This window comes from Cottoperca gobio, chromosome 15, assembly GCF_900634415.1.
Source record: "Cottoperca gobio chromosome 15, fCotGob3.1, whole genome shotgun sequence".
Taxonomy (NCBI): domain Eukaryota; kingdom Metazoa; phylum Chordata; class Actinopteri; order Perciformes; family Bovichtidae; genus Cottoperca; species Cottoperca gobio.
The window spans coordinates 5,822,556-5,837,067 of NC_041369.1; the positions used below are offsets into that span (position 1 = coordinate 5,822,556).

The 14,512-nt window shown below is 40.1% G+C and overlaps 3 protein-coding genes across 4 annotated transcripts in view; 2 read left to right on the top strand and 1 right to left on the bottom strand.

Moving 5' to 3' along the window:
- Positions 1-1,940: 1,940 nt before the first annotated feature.
- Positions 1,941-6,350, top strand: prop1 (PROP paired-like homeobox 1). The gene is made up of 3 exons (XM_029450185.1): positions 1,941-2,037; positions 3,051-3,280; positions 5,979-6,350. The coding sequence occupies exons 1-3, from the start codon at positions 1,941-1,943 to the stop codon at positions 6,348-6,350; spliced, it is 699 nt and encodes a 232-aa protein (XP_029306045.1).
- Positions 6,351-7,258: 908 nt separating this feature from the next.
- On the bottom strand, positions 7,259-11,776 carry mcfd2 (multiple coagulation factor deficiency 2, ER cargo receptor complex subunit). 2 transcript variants are annotated; one of them, XM_029450583.1, is made up of 4 exons: positions 11,643-11,776; positions 10,519-10,701; positions 10,206-10,365; positions 7,259-9,464 (listed from the first exon to the last, which is right to left on the bottom strand). In XM_029450583.1, exons 2-4 carry the CDS (start codon positions 10,698-10,700, stop codon positions 9,333-9,335), a joined length of 474 nt encoding a protein of 157 aa, XP_029306443.1. In that variant the 5' UTR covers position 10,701; positions 11,643-11,776; the 3' UTR covers positions 7,259-9,332. The 2 variants fall into 2 exon arrangements, with proteins under 2 accessions (XP_029306443.1, XP_029306444.1); XM_029450584.1 differs by having other exon boundaries at positions 10,519-10,704; positions 11,643-11,733.
- Positions 11,777-13,572: 1,796 nt separating this feature from the next.
- ttc7a (tetratricopeptide repeat domain 7A) overlaps positions 13,573-14,512 on the top strand; it is a 50,431-nt gene continuing 49,491 nt past the window's right edge. Inside the window, 1 exon segment of the mRNA XM_029449860.1 lies at positions 13,573-13,705. The gene's annotated coding sequence lies outside the window, so the exon portion shown is untranslated.

The window sequence follows — 14,512 nt, forward strand, 5'->3', positions numbered from 1 at the left end:
TTCTCATGGAATCAAAAATAAAGTTGCTTCAATCTCAAGGATAATTAGTCAATTAAAGCAGAGAATTAACATGTCAAAGAAACCCCTAGCGGCTTCTACAGCGTTCATTCGCTGCATTTTGTCTATTACGCTTTCCTGGCAAGGATCCTGGGCCGGGTGGGGTGCTCAATCTACTGTATCAGTGTGACACATCTCCAGACTGCGTTTGAACTTTTGATTTACTGGTTCTTGGTAATCACATGTATCGCTGAGGCTCAAATGGCTTATGATATGACAAACGTGCCCCACAAGAAGGAAGAGGGGCCACTCAGAATCAAACACGCTCTATGTCTAGAAATTAGATCAAATTAGAAATCTGATCTAGTAAATAGTATCCTTTCATATGCTGCCTGTGCCCGCATTAGTAGAGTTTTCAAGTACACATTACTGCCACTATATAGATATATATATACACATAAGTAAATAGCATTGTTCAACAAATTACTGTCTTGTTTGAGCACTGATAAAAAGCCAGCTGCTGCTCTCCAGCTATGTGAGCTGCTTTCCCTGCTGTCCTGTCATGACTCAGTGCTGAGTGGGACATTAGTGGGTCTCTTCCTAGTATCCAGAGTTTAGCATCATAGGAACTGCTGATAGCAGCCGGGGTCCCGAGAGGTCGCGCAGGAGTTCATCTGAGTTAATTCAGCGGACAGGGTGCCCTGTCAGTCAAGGCACAGAGAAGCAAACGCAGTGACTGACCTGAGAGGGGTTGTGTTTATGGAGCACTGAGGAGTGTACTCAGCTGGGTGGTCTCCACACTCACCCCCCTGTTTAAAAAATATGAGCAGATTTGGATTCTGCATTTTGTATAATAAGGTTTTGTCATTCAGTTTAGTGCCAAACAGCCTGACATAACAGAGCCACCTGGTGGACACACAGGCTAATTCAGCTCGGGAAAAATCCATGAAGTGAACACAGATATAACAGCAAAAGCTGAGTGCCAATGCAATGAACAATTATTTTAGTATTTTATTTAGTTTAGTTTATTGTTGTTTTCAACTTATACAACTCAAATACACACATAACAAATAATAAGTAAACAATAACAACTTTTGAAGCTGTGACAAACCAAAGCAAGTTTATTGAGTGAAGATGAGTCGGCTGAAGCCTTGCTGATCACACCTACGTTTTTCAATTTTCAATTCCCATTAAATATGTACAGTGAAAATAATAGAAAGAAACAAATACGATATTATGTATGTTATATATAGTCCCAAAAAGTCCAAAATTAAAATGCATTTACACACAAGTGTTCATAACTCAGCTTTTTAAATGTTCTTTTAAATGTATTAAGTATATTATACATGTTTATTTCCTCCTCAAAGGTATTGCACACATTAACTAATTTGACTGTTATAATCTTTGTTTTGCCTTTGCTCTAATCTTTGTATCTGTAAATATGCAAAATCCTTATAGTTCCGACTGACTCAATCATTGATGGATACAGTGTGGAAGCATCAAAGTTTTTGCTTTATACAATATTTGTACAGATCCACTAAATATGTATATTTCAGAGCATGTAAGTTTATAACTAATATGTTGGTTGGTTTCACTCAGTTATCATTTCCTGCAAAATGCACACAAAGACTTCCTCACCTGCATTACCTGAATTAAAATGCAACACATATTTACGAAACAAACGTAACATATCCTCAGTGTGGAAATACTCCATGACAACTCAAAGTCCTCCTCTCAAAATCATAAGAAAAAGTACAAAAGTGTATCAAAAAGTATTGAATACACCAATTTGTGATGCAGACACCCACACAGGTAAAGGTAGACCAGGAGGGTTGGACATGTGACTGAATGGTCAGTTGTGTGTGTGTGTGTGTGTGTGTGTGTGTGTGTGTGTGTGTGTGTGTGTGTGTGTGGGGGGCTTCACACGGTGCAGAGCTGCAGTGATGGCCCAGCAGGTAAAGGTAGCAGGAGGCGCAGTCAGGAGCCACCAGGACTGTGCAGACCTTTACTCTGATATGGCGACCGTCAGCTCCAGTGCAGGTGAGTCAAACAACACTTTATGTAAAAGATATTAATCTGATTTTATTATCAGTCCATCATGTCATTCACCAGCAACAGAGAGAGACCTGCAATATAATGTTTCTTTCTTGTCATGTTTTTCATGTTCTTGCATGTTTTTAGTAATATTTCTCATAAATTGTTAAAGCTACGTCAATGCAGTGTCTCCTTGTGTTCAAAGAGTTATAGTGTTGCGTGACAAAGCTTTTTACAAGGGTTTCGAGAAGTCTTTAAAACGTGGAATTTCTCTAACATTAAACTTGTTAGATTTAACAATGACTGGCATCACGACATGTGTAAGAAAAGTGGTATCTGAGGATCAATCACTTGAGATGTATCATCTCCTTGTCCCAAACAAACACTTACAAAACAGAGAAAGTTAAAGACACGATGTAATGCAACACAACACTGACAAAACAAAGAATAAAATACACTGTTACTGATATTGCATTACTTACCAAGTTTTCCAATTATTATTCAAAGTATTGTGCTCTCAGTATAGTTGTGTACTATGTAATCTAATTAAACTATGAATATGTAACAAGGTTTGGGGAAAATAAATAAATAAATAAATACAATACAAATCTTTGTGAGAGAAGTAAGAATATTTCGATAGCCTTCATCACAGCAGCCTCCTCTGTCTCTTCTCTAACCACCATGATGTGAACAGACAAGGTCAACTCAGAGCACCAATTTGTCAGATTACTCACTTTGTGGTAATAATCTTGGTCAAATCCCCCAGTTTCTGGTATCTTTTTCTCACGAGCTTGTCTTTGGCTGCTAAAGCTGTGAGGCTCTCAGGTTGCCTGGTGGCAGTGGGAACCATAAAGTCAGTGTAATCCTTCTTTTTTGAGACAGTCATTGGTGAAATGGGCCCTTACAAGTTCAGGCCACTTTTTTTGTATCATGCCAAGTAACTCAAGACACAGGAGCTGGAGAATTGTCTGCAAAATAGTAAAAGCCTCAAACTCTTTTTTTCTTCTTCCTGAAAACAGATATAGGAGAGTCGGTGAGGAAGGGCTCATTGTGTGAGACCTCCATGGGTGTCGGCCTTGGCAGGCGGAGCAGGGCCTTCCCCTCCCCGGCCAGGAGACGACACCGCACCACCTTCAGCCACAAGCAGCTGGAACATCTGGAAGTGGCCTTTGGACAAAACCAGTACCCTGACATCTACTACAGAGAGGAGCTGGCTCGTATTACCAAGCTCAACGAGGCTCGCATACAGGTGGGACAGCCCTCAAATTACACTTCTCCCACAACTTTCTGACAATGAAATTATATGCAGGTGTTACTTTATGAAGTCCACATCACTCTGATATTCAGAGGGAATGACACCAAAACTTAATTTAAAGATATGATGTGGAACATTTCCGCATTAAAAACAACTAGAGCTACGTTATATATTTAGTTGAGTTGTGTATTTTTATTATCCCAAATGTTTCCAACAGTTTAAAAATCTATACAGAATAATCTGTAATTTTTACTCAAGGTAACGTCCGCTTCATTTGGTCTCCTGTAATGGGGACGCATCCCCTTTGAACATGCGTCATAAACTGACTTTTTATCTAGTTTTAAGCAACATTTTTACAAATCAATTTTTAGATCTTGATCCTTTTTAACTAAATATTTTAACATTCACATATGAAGGATTTTAGTCATCTGACAACTGGATCTAAAGTTATCAGAGAAACAAGCAGCCAAACGTTAGCGGCAGCCGAGCTGCATTAGTGAAACACTGATTTTTTTTCTTTATTCAGAGTTTTACCGGTTTTTATCTGCTCCGTATGTTTTGGAGAGGAGTATACATTCTTCAAAGAAGAACTACATTTTGCAAATATTGTGCTTGTTTTACTTTACAGCGAATATATTAGAAGCTGGGTCAACTTTAGAATCCAATCCAGTTCAATTGAATTAAAAAATGTGTATTCATCCCCATGAACATAGAGAGATTACGGGGCATATACGTTCAAATGGAATGCAAATAATCCAAACACACTATTGTTTCCCACAGGACTTTGTGAGACTGTGGTGGGTGGACTTTAGACCCTAGTGGGGTCCGGGGGCATGCTCCCCCAGAAGAAAATGTTGTACATTGAAAAACATTGTGCTCTAGAAAACAATTTAATCATAACTGATCTGTCCTTGTCTCTAAGCCGTCCTTGTCTCTAAGCCGTCCTTGTCTCTAAGCTGTCCTTGTCTCTAAGCCGTCCTTGTCTCTAAGCCGTCCTTGTCTCTAACCTGTCCTTGTCTCTAAGCCGTCCTTGTCTCTAAGCTGTCCTTGTCTCTAACCCGTCCTTGTCTCTAAGCCGTCCTTGTCTCTAACCTGTCCTTGTCTCTAAACTGTCCTTGTCTCTAAGCCGTCCTTGTCTCTAACCTGTCCTTGTCTCTAAGCCGTCCTTGTCTCTAAGCCGTCCTTGTCTCTAATCCGTCCTTGTCTCTAAGCCGTCCTTGTCTCTAACCTGTCCTTGTCTCTAAGCCGTCATTGTCTCTAACCCGTCCTTGTCTCTAAGCCGTTCTTGTCTCTAAGCCGTCCTTGTCTCTAACCCGTCCTTGTCTCTAAGCCGTCCTTGTCTCTAAGCCGTCCTTGTCTCCAACCCGTCCTTGTCTCTAAGCCGTCCTTGTCTCTAACCTGTCCTTGTCTCTAAGCCGTCCTTGTCTCTAACCTGTCCTTGTCTCTAAGCCATCATTGTCTCTAACCCGTCCTTGTCTCTAAGCCGTCCTTGTCTCTAAGCCGTCCTTGTCTCTAACCTGTCCTTGTCTCTAAGCCGTCCTTGTCTCTAAGCCGTCCTTGTCTCTAAGTCGTCCTTGTCTCTAAGCCGTCCTTGTCTCTAAGTCGTCCTTGTCTCTAAGCCGTCCTTGTCTCTAAGCCGTCCTTGTCTCTAAGTCGTCCTTGTCTCTAAGCCGTTCTTGTCTCTAACCCGTCCTTGTCTCTAACCCGTCCTTGTCTCTAACCTTTCCTAGTCTCTAAGCCGTCCTTGTCTCTAACCTGTCCTTGTCTCTAAGCCGTTCTTGTCTCTAACCCGGCCTTGTCTCTAAGCCGTCCTTGTCTCTAACCCGTCCTTGTCTCTAAGCCGTCCTTGTCTCTAAGCTGTCCTTGTCTCTAACCCGTCCTTGTCTCTAAGCCGTCCTTGTCTCTAACCTGTCCTTGTCTCTAAACTGTCCTTGTCTCTAACCTGTCCTTGTCTCTAACCTGTCCTTGTCTCTAAGCCGTCCTTGTCTCTAAGCCGTCCTTGTCTCTAAGCCGTCCTTGTCTCTAATCCGTCCTTGTCTCTAAGCCGTCCTTGTCTCTAAGCCGTCATTGTCTCTAACCCGTCCTTGTCTCTAAGCCGTTCTTGTCTCTAAGCCGTCCTTGTCTCTAACCTGTCCTTGTCTCTAAGCCGTCCTTGTCTCTAAGCCGTCCTTGTCTCTAACCCGTCCTTGTCTCTAAGCCGTCCTTGTCTCTAACCCGTCCTTGTCTCTAACCCGTCCTTGTCTCTAACCTTTCCTTGTCTCTAAGCCGTCCTTGTTTCTAACCTGTCCTTGTCTCTAAGCCGTCCTTGTCTCTAAGCCGTCCTTGTCTCTAAGCCGTCCTTGTCTCTAACCTGTCCTTGTCTCTAAGCCGTCCTTGTCTCTAAGCCGTCCTTGTCTCTAAGCCGTCCTTGTCTCTAACCTGTCCTTGTCTCTAAGCTGTCCTTGTCTCTAAGCCGTCCTTGTCTCTAAGCCGTCCTTGTCTCTAACCTGTCCTTGTCTCTAAGCCGTCCTTGTCTCTAAGCCGTCCTTGTCTCTAACCTGTCCTTGTCTCTAAGCCGTCCTTGTCTCTAAGCCGTCCTTGTCTCTAACCTGTCCTTGTCACTAAGCCATCCTTGTCTCTAAGCCGTCCTTGTCTCTAACCCGTCCTTGTCTCTAACCCGTCCTTGTCTCTAACCTGTCCTTTGTCTCAGCAGGTTTGGTTTCAGAACAGAAGAGCGAAACAGCGGAAGCAGGAGCGAGCCTCTCAGAAAGTTATCCCTGTGGGTGTGATGCCAGGCCACAGGGCGCTACTTGGAGGCATGCACGTCCAGCCCTCCAGCATGACCCGACAGTACTATAGTCAGTCCCTGGCTCACATCCCCCGCCTCCCCCCCATGCTGCCCTCTGGGGCGTACTCCTGCCACCCAGGACCGGTGGGCCAGTGCCCCTGCCCCAGCATCCCACCACAGCCAGCCACCCAGCGGCAGCATGAGGACTGGTACAGCCCGCTGAGGAGCAACCTCACCTCCCCCATGTTCTCACTGGCCTCAATGCAGCCTCTAGATCCTGCCTCACACTGGAGCTGAGAAGTAACACAGGTCAATTTAAAAAGCTGAATATTACATTAAAATAATTTTTTGAAAATTGATGCATCATTCTTTTTTCTCCTCGTTTAACATTCACACACACATTCTTACACATACTCATCCAAGAGTCTGAAGTTTCAAACACACCCTGCTGGTCAACTTTTGTAAGAGAAAAGACTCAAGAAGAAATTCAAGTGTGTGAATGTGTAGAAAGAATCAAAATCAATTATGTGCTAAATGACCTGACCTGTAATGTGCACTGATAATATCAGTGACGAGACTAAACAGATATTCAAAAAAGCACACATTTATTTTGTCTGAGTGCATTTAAAGCAAAACACTTTGTGAGACTCAGCCTTCAGTTACCACTCTGTGACTAAACATGCAGACACACATTTAGGTCACAAGCACAAATCCTGGAAATCTGTAAGCTGTAAATCAGTGCTGTAATGTTCAGTTTTTCACGGGTGTTTAAATTATTGCTGAACATCATTTTACAAGCTCAAAAACTACATCTAATACACATATTAAAATATTATTTAATATCGTTTTCCACTGCTAATGTTAATAGTGAGTGCACCGAGGGTCGGTCTTACATGTCAGTACTTATTAGTTAATTATGCATATTCATATTCTACACTAAAATGTAAAGCTAAATTTACTTTTCTTTTTCCCCCTCTCTGCTGCACGTTTTGTGCACCATGCTACATGTTTAATGTTCATCAACACACTTTCTTGAGCAATTCATAGCACTGTACAACTTTGACAACTTTAGTGTCAAAAAAGCTTTTTAGTACATCCAACAAATAAGGATATAAAATATGTTTGCTCTTATGCCTTTCAAACGTGATTTCATGAATGTAACATGTACACACCGCAATCCATTGAACAAAAACAAACATCACAAGTCAAAGTCTGTAGATTAGTTTTTAATATCTCACATTTCAAAGACGACATAATTGTATTTGTTATGCTTTTTAAAATGTATATATATATAATCAACAACCTGAACTGATTGAAAAATCAATACTGGATGGCAAAAATATAGATTTCATTTATCCATCAAACAAAAATAGATTTTTACAAACGTCGACACACACACACACACACACACACACACACAGACCTGACATATTTGATCCGTATCTGTTTGAAAGGCAGTTAATGATTTGAAGCAACATATCTTGAGTTTATAACAAATGCTTTATAAACGGCTGCAGTGGCAGCAGCATCAACCAGTGTGCTTTAAGTGGAGCTTATCCAGTGATAAGGAATCAGCAGTACGGCGCTGCTGCTTTACATTCATTCTATGACGTTAGATTTATGTCAAGTATCAGCTGGCTCGCAGATTACAGTGAAGATGGTGATTGGCTCATATAATTGTGGTAATCTACAGACGACCTGAGAGGCAAGTAAGAAAAACAAATATTCTGGTGATCCATTTTCTACAAAAAATTATTTGGTGTTTGTTGCTGTAATACTCATTTCGGCCACAAGAGTGCACCACAACCGAATGTTCTTAATGAAACTAAAAGCAGTCCTTTCCTTCCAGGTGACATTTATTTCTCGATGCACTCTAAACACAAAGGTAAATCCCAAATGTTGCATCTGAAATGAGCGTTGCAACAATAAAGAGTTGATCCTGACAAGACAAAAATTCACCTGACTTTTTTCCCCCATCCTTTAATAAAAATAAAAAAAACATATTTGGATCAGACTTAGAAAACAGATTTTCTTTGTTCACTTGCCTCTCAGGGCTTCCGTAATGAAAACAGCAAATACAACTTTGGAAAAGAAAACGTGTGGCGCTAACGTGCCACTATATGCTGCACGGAGGTTCTACTGGCAACATTCAATATGTGGTGTTCTGCCAGCAACCTCACAAATAAACTTACCTCATCACAACACACACACACACACACACACACACACACACACACACACACACACACACACACACACACACACACACACACACACACACACACACACACACACACACACACACACACACACACACACACACACACACACACACACACACACACACACACAAGTCAAGGCCACTTTCAAAAGTCATGAGAACGACCAGTTTGCCTCATCACAGTCAGCAAATAGGATGGATTCACAGAAGGAATCATTTAGTCCACCATGTGGAGCGTCACGCAGCGACGGTGTGTTCGCTCGTGTTAATAAGTGTGTAGCACCACTAAAGCTATAGTGGTGCACTATAGAGCTCCTGTACTATAGTGGTGCTCCTGTACGTATAAAAAGGGCCAATTCACCCAAAATGACAACATACATTCTCACTTTCCTCTATAGTAGCAATGCAGATAGTTTGGGTTGTACTATTACTTTAACTATTTTGATCATAGATTCATCTCTAAAATACATTTTCATGCAAATAATTGAAGAAAATGCTGATTTTAGCCTCTGAAATATGGAGATGTTCAGCTTTTTCTGTTTTATATATAAATTTAAACTGAACTGACTGACAAAACAAGACATTTGAACACATCACCTTGGAATTAGTTTGGACTCTCATTTGTTGAAAGTATATATTAGATACCATGAGGGGTTAAGTAGAAAACTGATTCTTAGGGATATTGGGTAAACTGACCCTTTAAAAAAAAAAAAAAAAGGCATGATTTCAAGGAACCTATAAACACAGAAGGTGCAGAATGTCATTGTGAGTGTAAGCACACACCAGAGTCAGACTAACAAAAAGGCCAGTTAGTTTTCCCTCACTTTTTTGTTGCTCATTAAATTAATGTCATCCAGCTTGGACATCGCATAAAAAAAAAAAATATCACTAGCTTAGAAAGTACAAAAATTTCCAAAACTTCAAAAATGCCCAATAACCCTGACCCTTTCTGTGAGAGAGAAAGCAAACATAACGTTGGGGACGGCCTCTCCGTTGTCCTTCTCTTCTCTGCAGGTTCCTTGCCGTCGTTGTTGTGGACATGAAGAATGTCAGATATCTCACTCCAGTGATTTTGCAAACTCTGCATAATCTATATAACCATCATTGTTTTTGTCATCGTCCCTCAGAACATCATCAATGAGAATGATGAGGTCATCCTCTTTCATTGGCTGGCTGTGCTCTCCTTTCTCCTGAGAAACAAAACATGTTTAACATTATGTCATTATTCATTAGATACACTATGTATATCAGCAGGTAAACTTAATCTGTTTCGTTCCGCTTTATGTTCACCCCTATCTCTTTTAGATATTTACTCTCTCTGTTGTTTTCTCTCTAATTTGGGGAGAAAGAAAATTATTTAGGAAAATAATAGGTGGCTTTTTTAGACAATGTGATTCATGCGCATGTGAACATGTGAACTTGGGGGGTAACGGTCAAGAGACAGTAAGTGGAGTTCTCTCTGACAAGTGCAGAACAACTATTCATACGAGACAGAAAAATATGATAGTGTTTACTTTCAAATAAAAACTATAAAATATATAAATATAACATTTATCCTATTCGCCTGTGGTAAAATATATGAAAATTAGCTTTTTCTCATACAAATCTCCACTTCAGCTGCACTTACATACACCAAACTTTCCAGTTTCATTCCTCTCTATATTCTGAAGGGTTTTACAGAGGGTTCATATATCATATATATCATATATCATTCCTAGTCTCATTTATAGAACATCTTATTCCGTAGCAAAAGTTGTATTATTTTGTTTATGGTTGTTGACAGCATCTTCTGATTTATGGAGTGATACAACAAGATACAAAATCCCCTCTGTAAAAACCTTTGACTATAAAATGTCAACAAAAAGGAAACAAGAATTTTGAATCTGGCTTTAAACAATGTTCAGATTTCTGTTCAGTAAAAACACACCTACCTCTCTGTGTACATGTGTGATGGCCGTGGCTAGCTCCAGCCCATCCAGCAGGTTGTTGCCATCGTAATCGTGCATCTTAAAATAGTGCAGCTGAAGCTCCTGGGGTGTCATGTCTGTCTCCGGTTTGTCTATCACTCCCTCTAAGTGCTCCATGATGTGGCTGGGAAGCAATAAGAGGAAAGTTAGAAACCACAGATTACACAGAATCTGGAGCCCACTGTGTTCAAAGTTCACCATTCTGTGCAAATAAGTCCTGAATGTTGCTTCTACAGTACTAGCAGAGAACATGTTTGAATGTGGAGATAGTACTCACCCTTTGTCCTGGATCATGTTTCTGTCCAGGCGACCGTGACCAGTTAGGTGAGCTCCACTCTCGACGACCGGCAAAGGCTGCTTCTGCTGCTCCTGCTGCTGCTCAGAGTGAACACACAGCAGACAGCAGGATAGAAGGAGGAGCAGACCCCCCCACTGCACACCACTCTGGTCATTCCTCATTCTGCTGGGCACACAGGCACACAGACACACACACAGAGAGCAAGTTGATTTAAGACTCTTGTGCTGTTTTATAAATTTATGGTGGATATCACATTTTACATATCTTGTTTATATACACAAAATGTACACATTTGTTTATACGTTTCAACATTCTGTAATTCAGTTTACCTGACCTTTTCATTATATCCCAAATAAGTAACCTCCATTTATATCAGAATCAAAATCTGGTTTATTGCCAAGTAGGTTTTTTATTTTTTTACATACAAGGAATTTGATTTGGTGTATTTAGAGCACAACACAAGAGAAAAAGAGAGCAAGTACAAACATCAAGAAACATAAATATAGAATAGAAGAAAATTACAATAAAAATATGAAAAAGACCCTATAGAAATATGTACAATATCTGTGAATTAAAATAAAAGAGCTGTGCAGTTGGTCCAAGGAAAGGCTCACAGTATGAAGTATAAAAAGCACACTTTAGATTATTAACCATAAAAAGGTGTTCCTCTTGCTGTTTCCCCCTACATCTGTTTTAAACACAATTTTAGAAGAATGGCAACTACGCCACAGTGTAAACAGAGGAGACACTATTCAGTAAAGTCATGATCTTAAATCAGTGTAACGTTAGAGACATTCAGCCATATGCTGACGTGATGTTAAGAGGTTAAAACAATTACCTTAGTAAAACAAGGAGCTAAATAGCGATATTTAATTGCTGTGAAAACATCACAAGAAGGTACATACTGTATGCACCACGAGGTATCATAACTAACGTTATCTTAGAAAAAGTTAACGGAAACATTAACGTTAGCAAAAAGGCATAACATTTGCTAGCACGGAGTGTCGTTTCAGGACTGCGTTAAAATGCCATAACCTGTTTAATGCACAAGCAGTACAAGACGTTCAATTATATAATTAATAAAAATTTAATTTTATACGTACCTGACAATAATTAGTATATTCACTTGACTCCGTGGACAGTTATGTTGTTTTAGTCGTTGGCTGGCAACAATGATCAGTCATAGCCTTTAAGGACCGAGTGGCTTGCCGTAGCTGTACTTGGACACGACAGCTCATTATGATTGGTTAAAACGGTCAAAGAGTATTCAACCGAAGCGAGAGGAGTCATGGTACCAACGTCTGTATTCACGGAAGCCTCGTTAGACGCGCGAGACAAATTACATTGTCATTTTAAGATTCCTACGACATAATTAAAATGGTATTATAGTACTTAAATAATCTAACATTATGTTTAAGGTTATAGTAAGACACTGATACAGCTATACCACTTAGAAATACCTTTAAGTAGATACCAAATGCATGCTTCCTGTTTCATAGGGTGGCGGTACGCGTGGTGAATTGTGAAGTCGCTTGAATAAAATATCTATCGCTGACACAGGTTAAAGTTTAAATGATTTGACAAAAATATTGGCATTGTCGCGTTGTAATTTGTGAGCACTTTACACATGGGACTTTCCAGGGGACAAAGTACTTTACAATGTTGTGAATTATCTTGACAGATGCGGTGACTCTTTCATTACGTCAGCAGGGGGCGTGAAGCAGCCGCTCAGCTGTCAAATCTACAGCGCGCACTCAGTGCACGTTGTGTGCTGGAGTTTACTGGGAGGAAGGAGAAGAAGCATCGATTTGTGTCAAGCAAATGTCAAGTTTCCAGAGAGAAAATGACGCTGCTAAATCTCTGTTCAGGAGGCTTGAGGTTTTTTTAATGTCAAAAAGTAGCGGATCAGTAAAACCCGTCAGTAGGCTACTCAGTGACCCCTGTCTCCCCTTGTATTTACACCCTGTGCTGTGGATAATAAGACAAATGTTAACTGTTGTTCAACTGCTGGTTGATTCATGTAAATCTTTCCGCTATCCCTCAACTTGTTCACAGTTTCCCCCCATTTAAGAGCGCTGGTTAGTGTGAACTGAAGAAAAACATAGTTTTCTGTGTCTGGTTGGTACAGCCTTAATTAATACAGTGCAATTACATGTCCCAGTGCAATAGCTGACAGATGTATTATTTTGTAACTGAGCCAGGAGGTTAGCCAGCGTCAGCCTGCCAATGCTGCTGAACCCAGAGCAGGCCAAGCAATTACAAATGGATTTTTCCAATGAACTCATTTATGAAATGAACGCTATTAAAATAAAAAAAACTAAACAGCACATTGTATGCATGCACCCTGTCTCTTTTGTGTTATGCAGAACGGCTTTCTTTGCATTACTGCTTCATAAGCCCTACCTGATCCAGTTAAAGTGTTAACGGAGAAGATTAAGGACATGGCTGTTTAGAGGAGGACACCCTTTCTTTTTCTTCCAAATACTACAGTTTCTCAAAATTAGGGCTGCAACTAACGATTACTTTCATTATCGATTAATCTGCAGATTATTTTCTCGATTAATTGATGCATAATTGTTGCATAAATTGCTTTGACAAATAATCAAAATGCCACACTCATTTCAAGAAATGACCCTTTAGCGACATGAGACACTAATGCAGATGAAGATATTTTGAGTGCTGCAAGATGACAGTTAAGAAAAAATTGTTAAAAGTTTGCTTTCTGAATATTGAAGATAATTTCTTTTTAAATGAAGACCCATGCTTGCTGAATATTTAAAAATACAACTGATGATGAATGAGTTCCTATAATAACAATAACATCTTTACAATGAAACCCACATTGAAAATAAAAACAAACAAGCATTTATTTCAATATTTAATTTTGCGCTCTCTGTCTGATGACCTTTTGGTAGAAACGTAGTAACTCACACCACACCCCTCCGCACTCAAAGATTACACGTTTATTTCTCTTGGTAGTCTGCAGTTACTCCCATCGTGTCCGGGGAGTACATTCACCACCGGGAGAGAGCGGTGATGGCATCCCGGGTTTCCTTCACCCAAGCCCGCCTAGAAGCGGAGCTGGAGCGCCACAGGGCCGAGTGTCAGTGGGACAAGATCCCGATGATCGTCGACCAGATGAAGGTTGCGCGGTTCCACGAGGAAGGTGAGTTTTGTCCACTACACCCGGAATAGCTGAGGTGACGCTTCCTGGCTGTTTTTAAACTAACTCGCTGATGTTCACACTGCAAAAATTAACTATCGAGAAAAATTCTCCAATAATAAATTCACAAAATTGTTAAAATTCCACTTGTTTTTTAGGGGAGTTTCAGAAAGTTGTTTCCAGAGTGAGTCTTAGTTGTAAGAAAAACCTTGATAAAGATGATTTGAAATTAGTTGATTTACACTATTAAACAATAAACTGCGCCTCAACCTGCAGATTTGTCCAACTGAAAATCATAATTTTTACAAAGGTATGATTTTAAGACTCAGTCATAATCTTAAGTGTTTGTCTAGGATGTGTGTGTGTGTGTGTGTGTGTGTGTGTGTGTGTGTGTGTGTGTGTGTGTGTGTGTTGTGCAGTGCATGGGTCGCACTGTACACAAGTTGGACTTTGGACTGTCAACACGACAGTGGGCAGTAGTGGAGGAAGTACTGAGATCCTATACTTACAAAATACCATCGTTGAAAAATACTACATTGCAAAGTGCTGCATTCAAAATGTTATTTAGTTTTATCAGCAAAATGTACTTATTGTAAAACGGTAAAAGTACTTATTATACAGAATGGCTTCTTTAAAGGTGTTATATTATTCCGTTTGTATCACTAATTAATACATGTAAGTGCATTTTAATGTTGTAGGTCCTCAACGTGAAGCCAATTTGAGATACTTTGTATATATTGTAGTAAAGTGCTGCATCATATCATATACATGTAATTAATCCTATGTTTTCTTGTGTAAAAAGTAACTATA

Coding starts and splice junctions, on each gene's coding strand:
- mcfd2 (XM_029450583.1), bottom strand. CDS start 10,700: ATGAGGAATGACCAGAGTGGTGTGCAGTGGGGGGGTCTGCTCCTCCTT. Junction 10,366..10,518: donor AACATGATCCAGGACAAAGG/GTGAGTACTATC, acceptor ATTGCTTCCCAG/CCACATCATGGAGCACTTAG. Junction 9,465..10,205: donor TCACACATGTACACAGAGAG/GTAGGTGTGTTT, acceptor TTTGTTTCTCAG/GAGAAAGGAGAGCACAGCCA.
- prop1 (XM_029450185.1), top strand. CDS start 1,941: ATGGCCCAGCAGGTAAAGGTAGCAGGAGGCGCAGTCAGGAGCCACCAG. Junction 2,038..3,050: donor GACCGTCAGCTCCAGTGCAG/GTGAGTCAAACA, acceptor TCCTGAAAACAG/ATATAGGAGAGTCGGTGAGG. Junction 3,281..5,978: donor TCAACGAGGCTCGCATACAG/GTGGGACAGCCC, acceptor TTGTCTCAGCAG/GTTTGGTTTCAGAACAGAAG.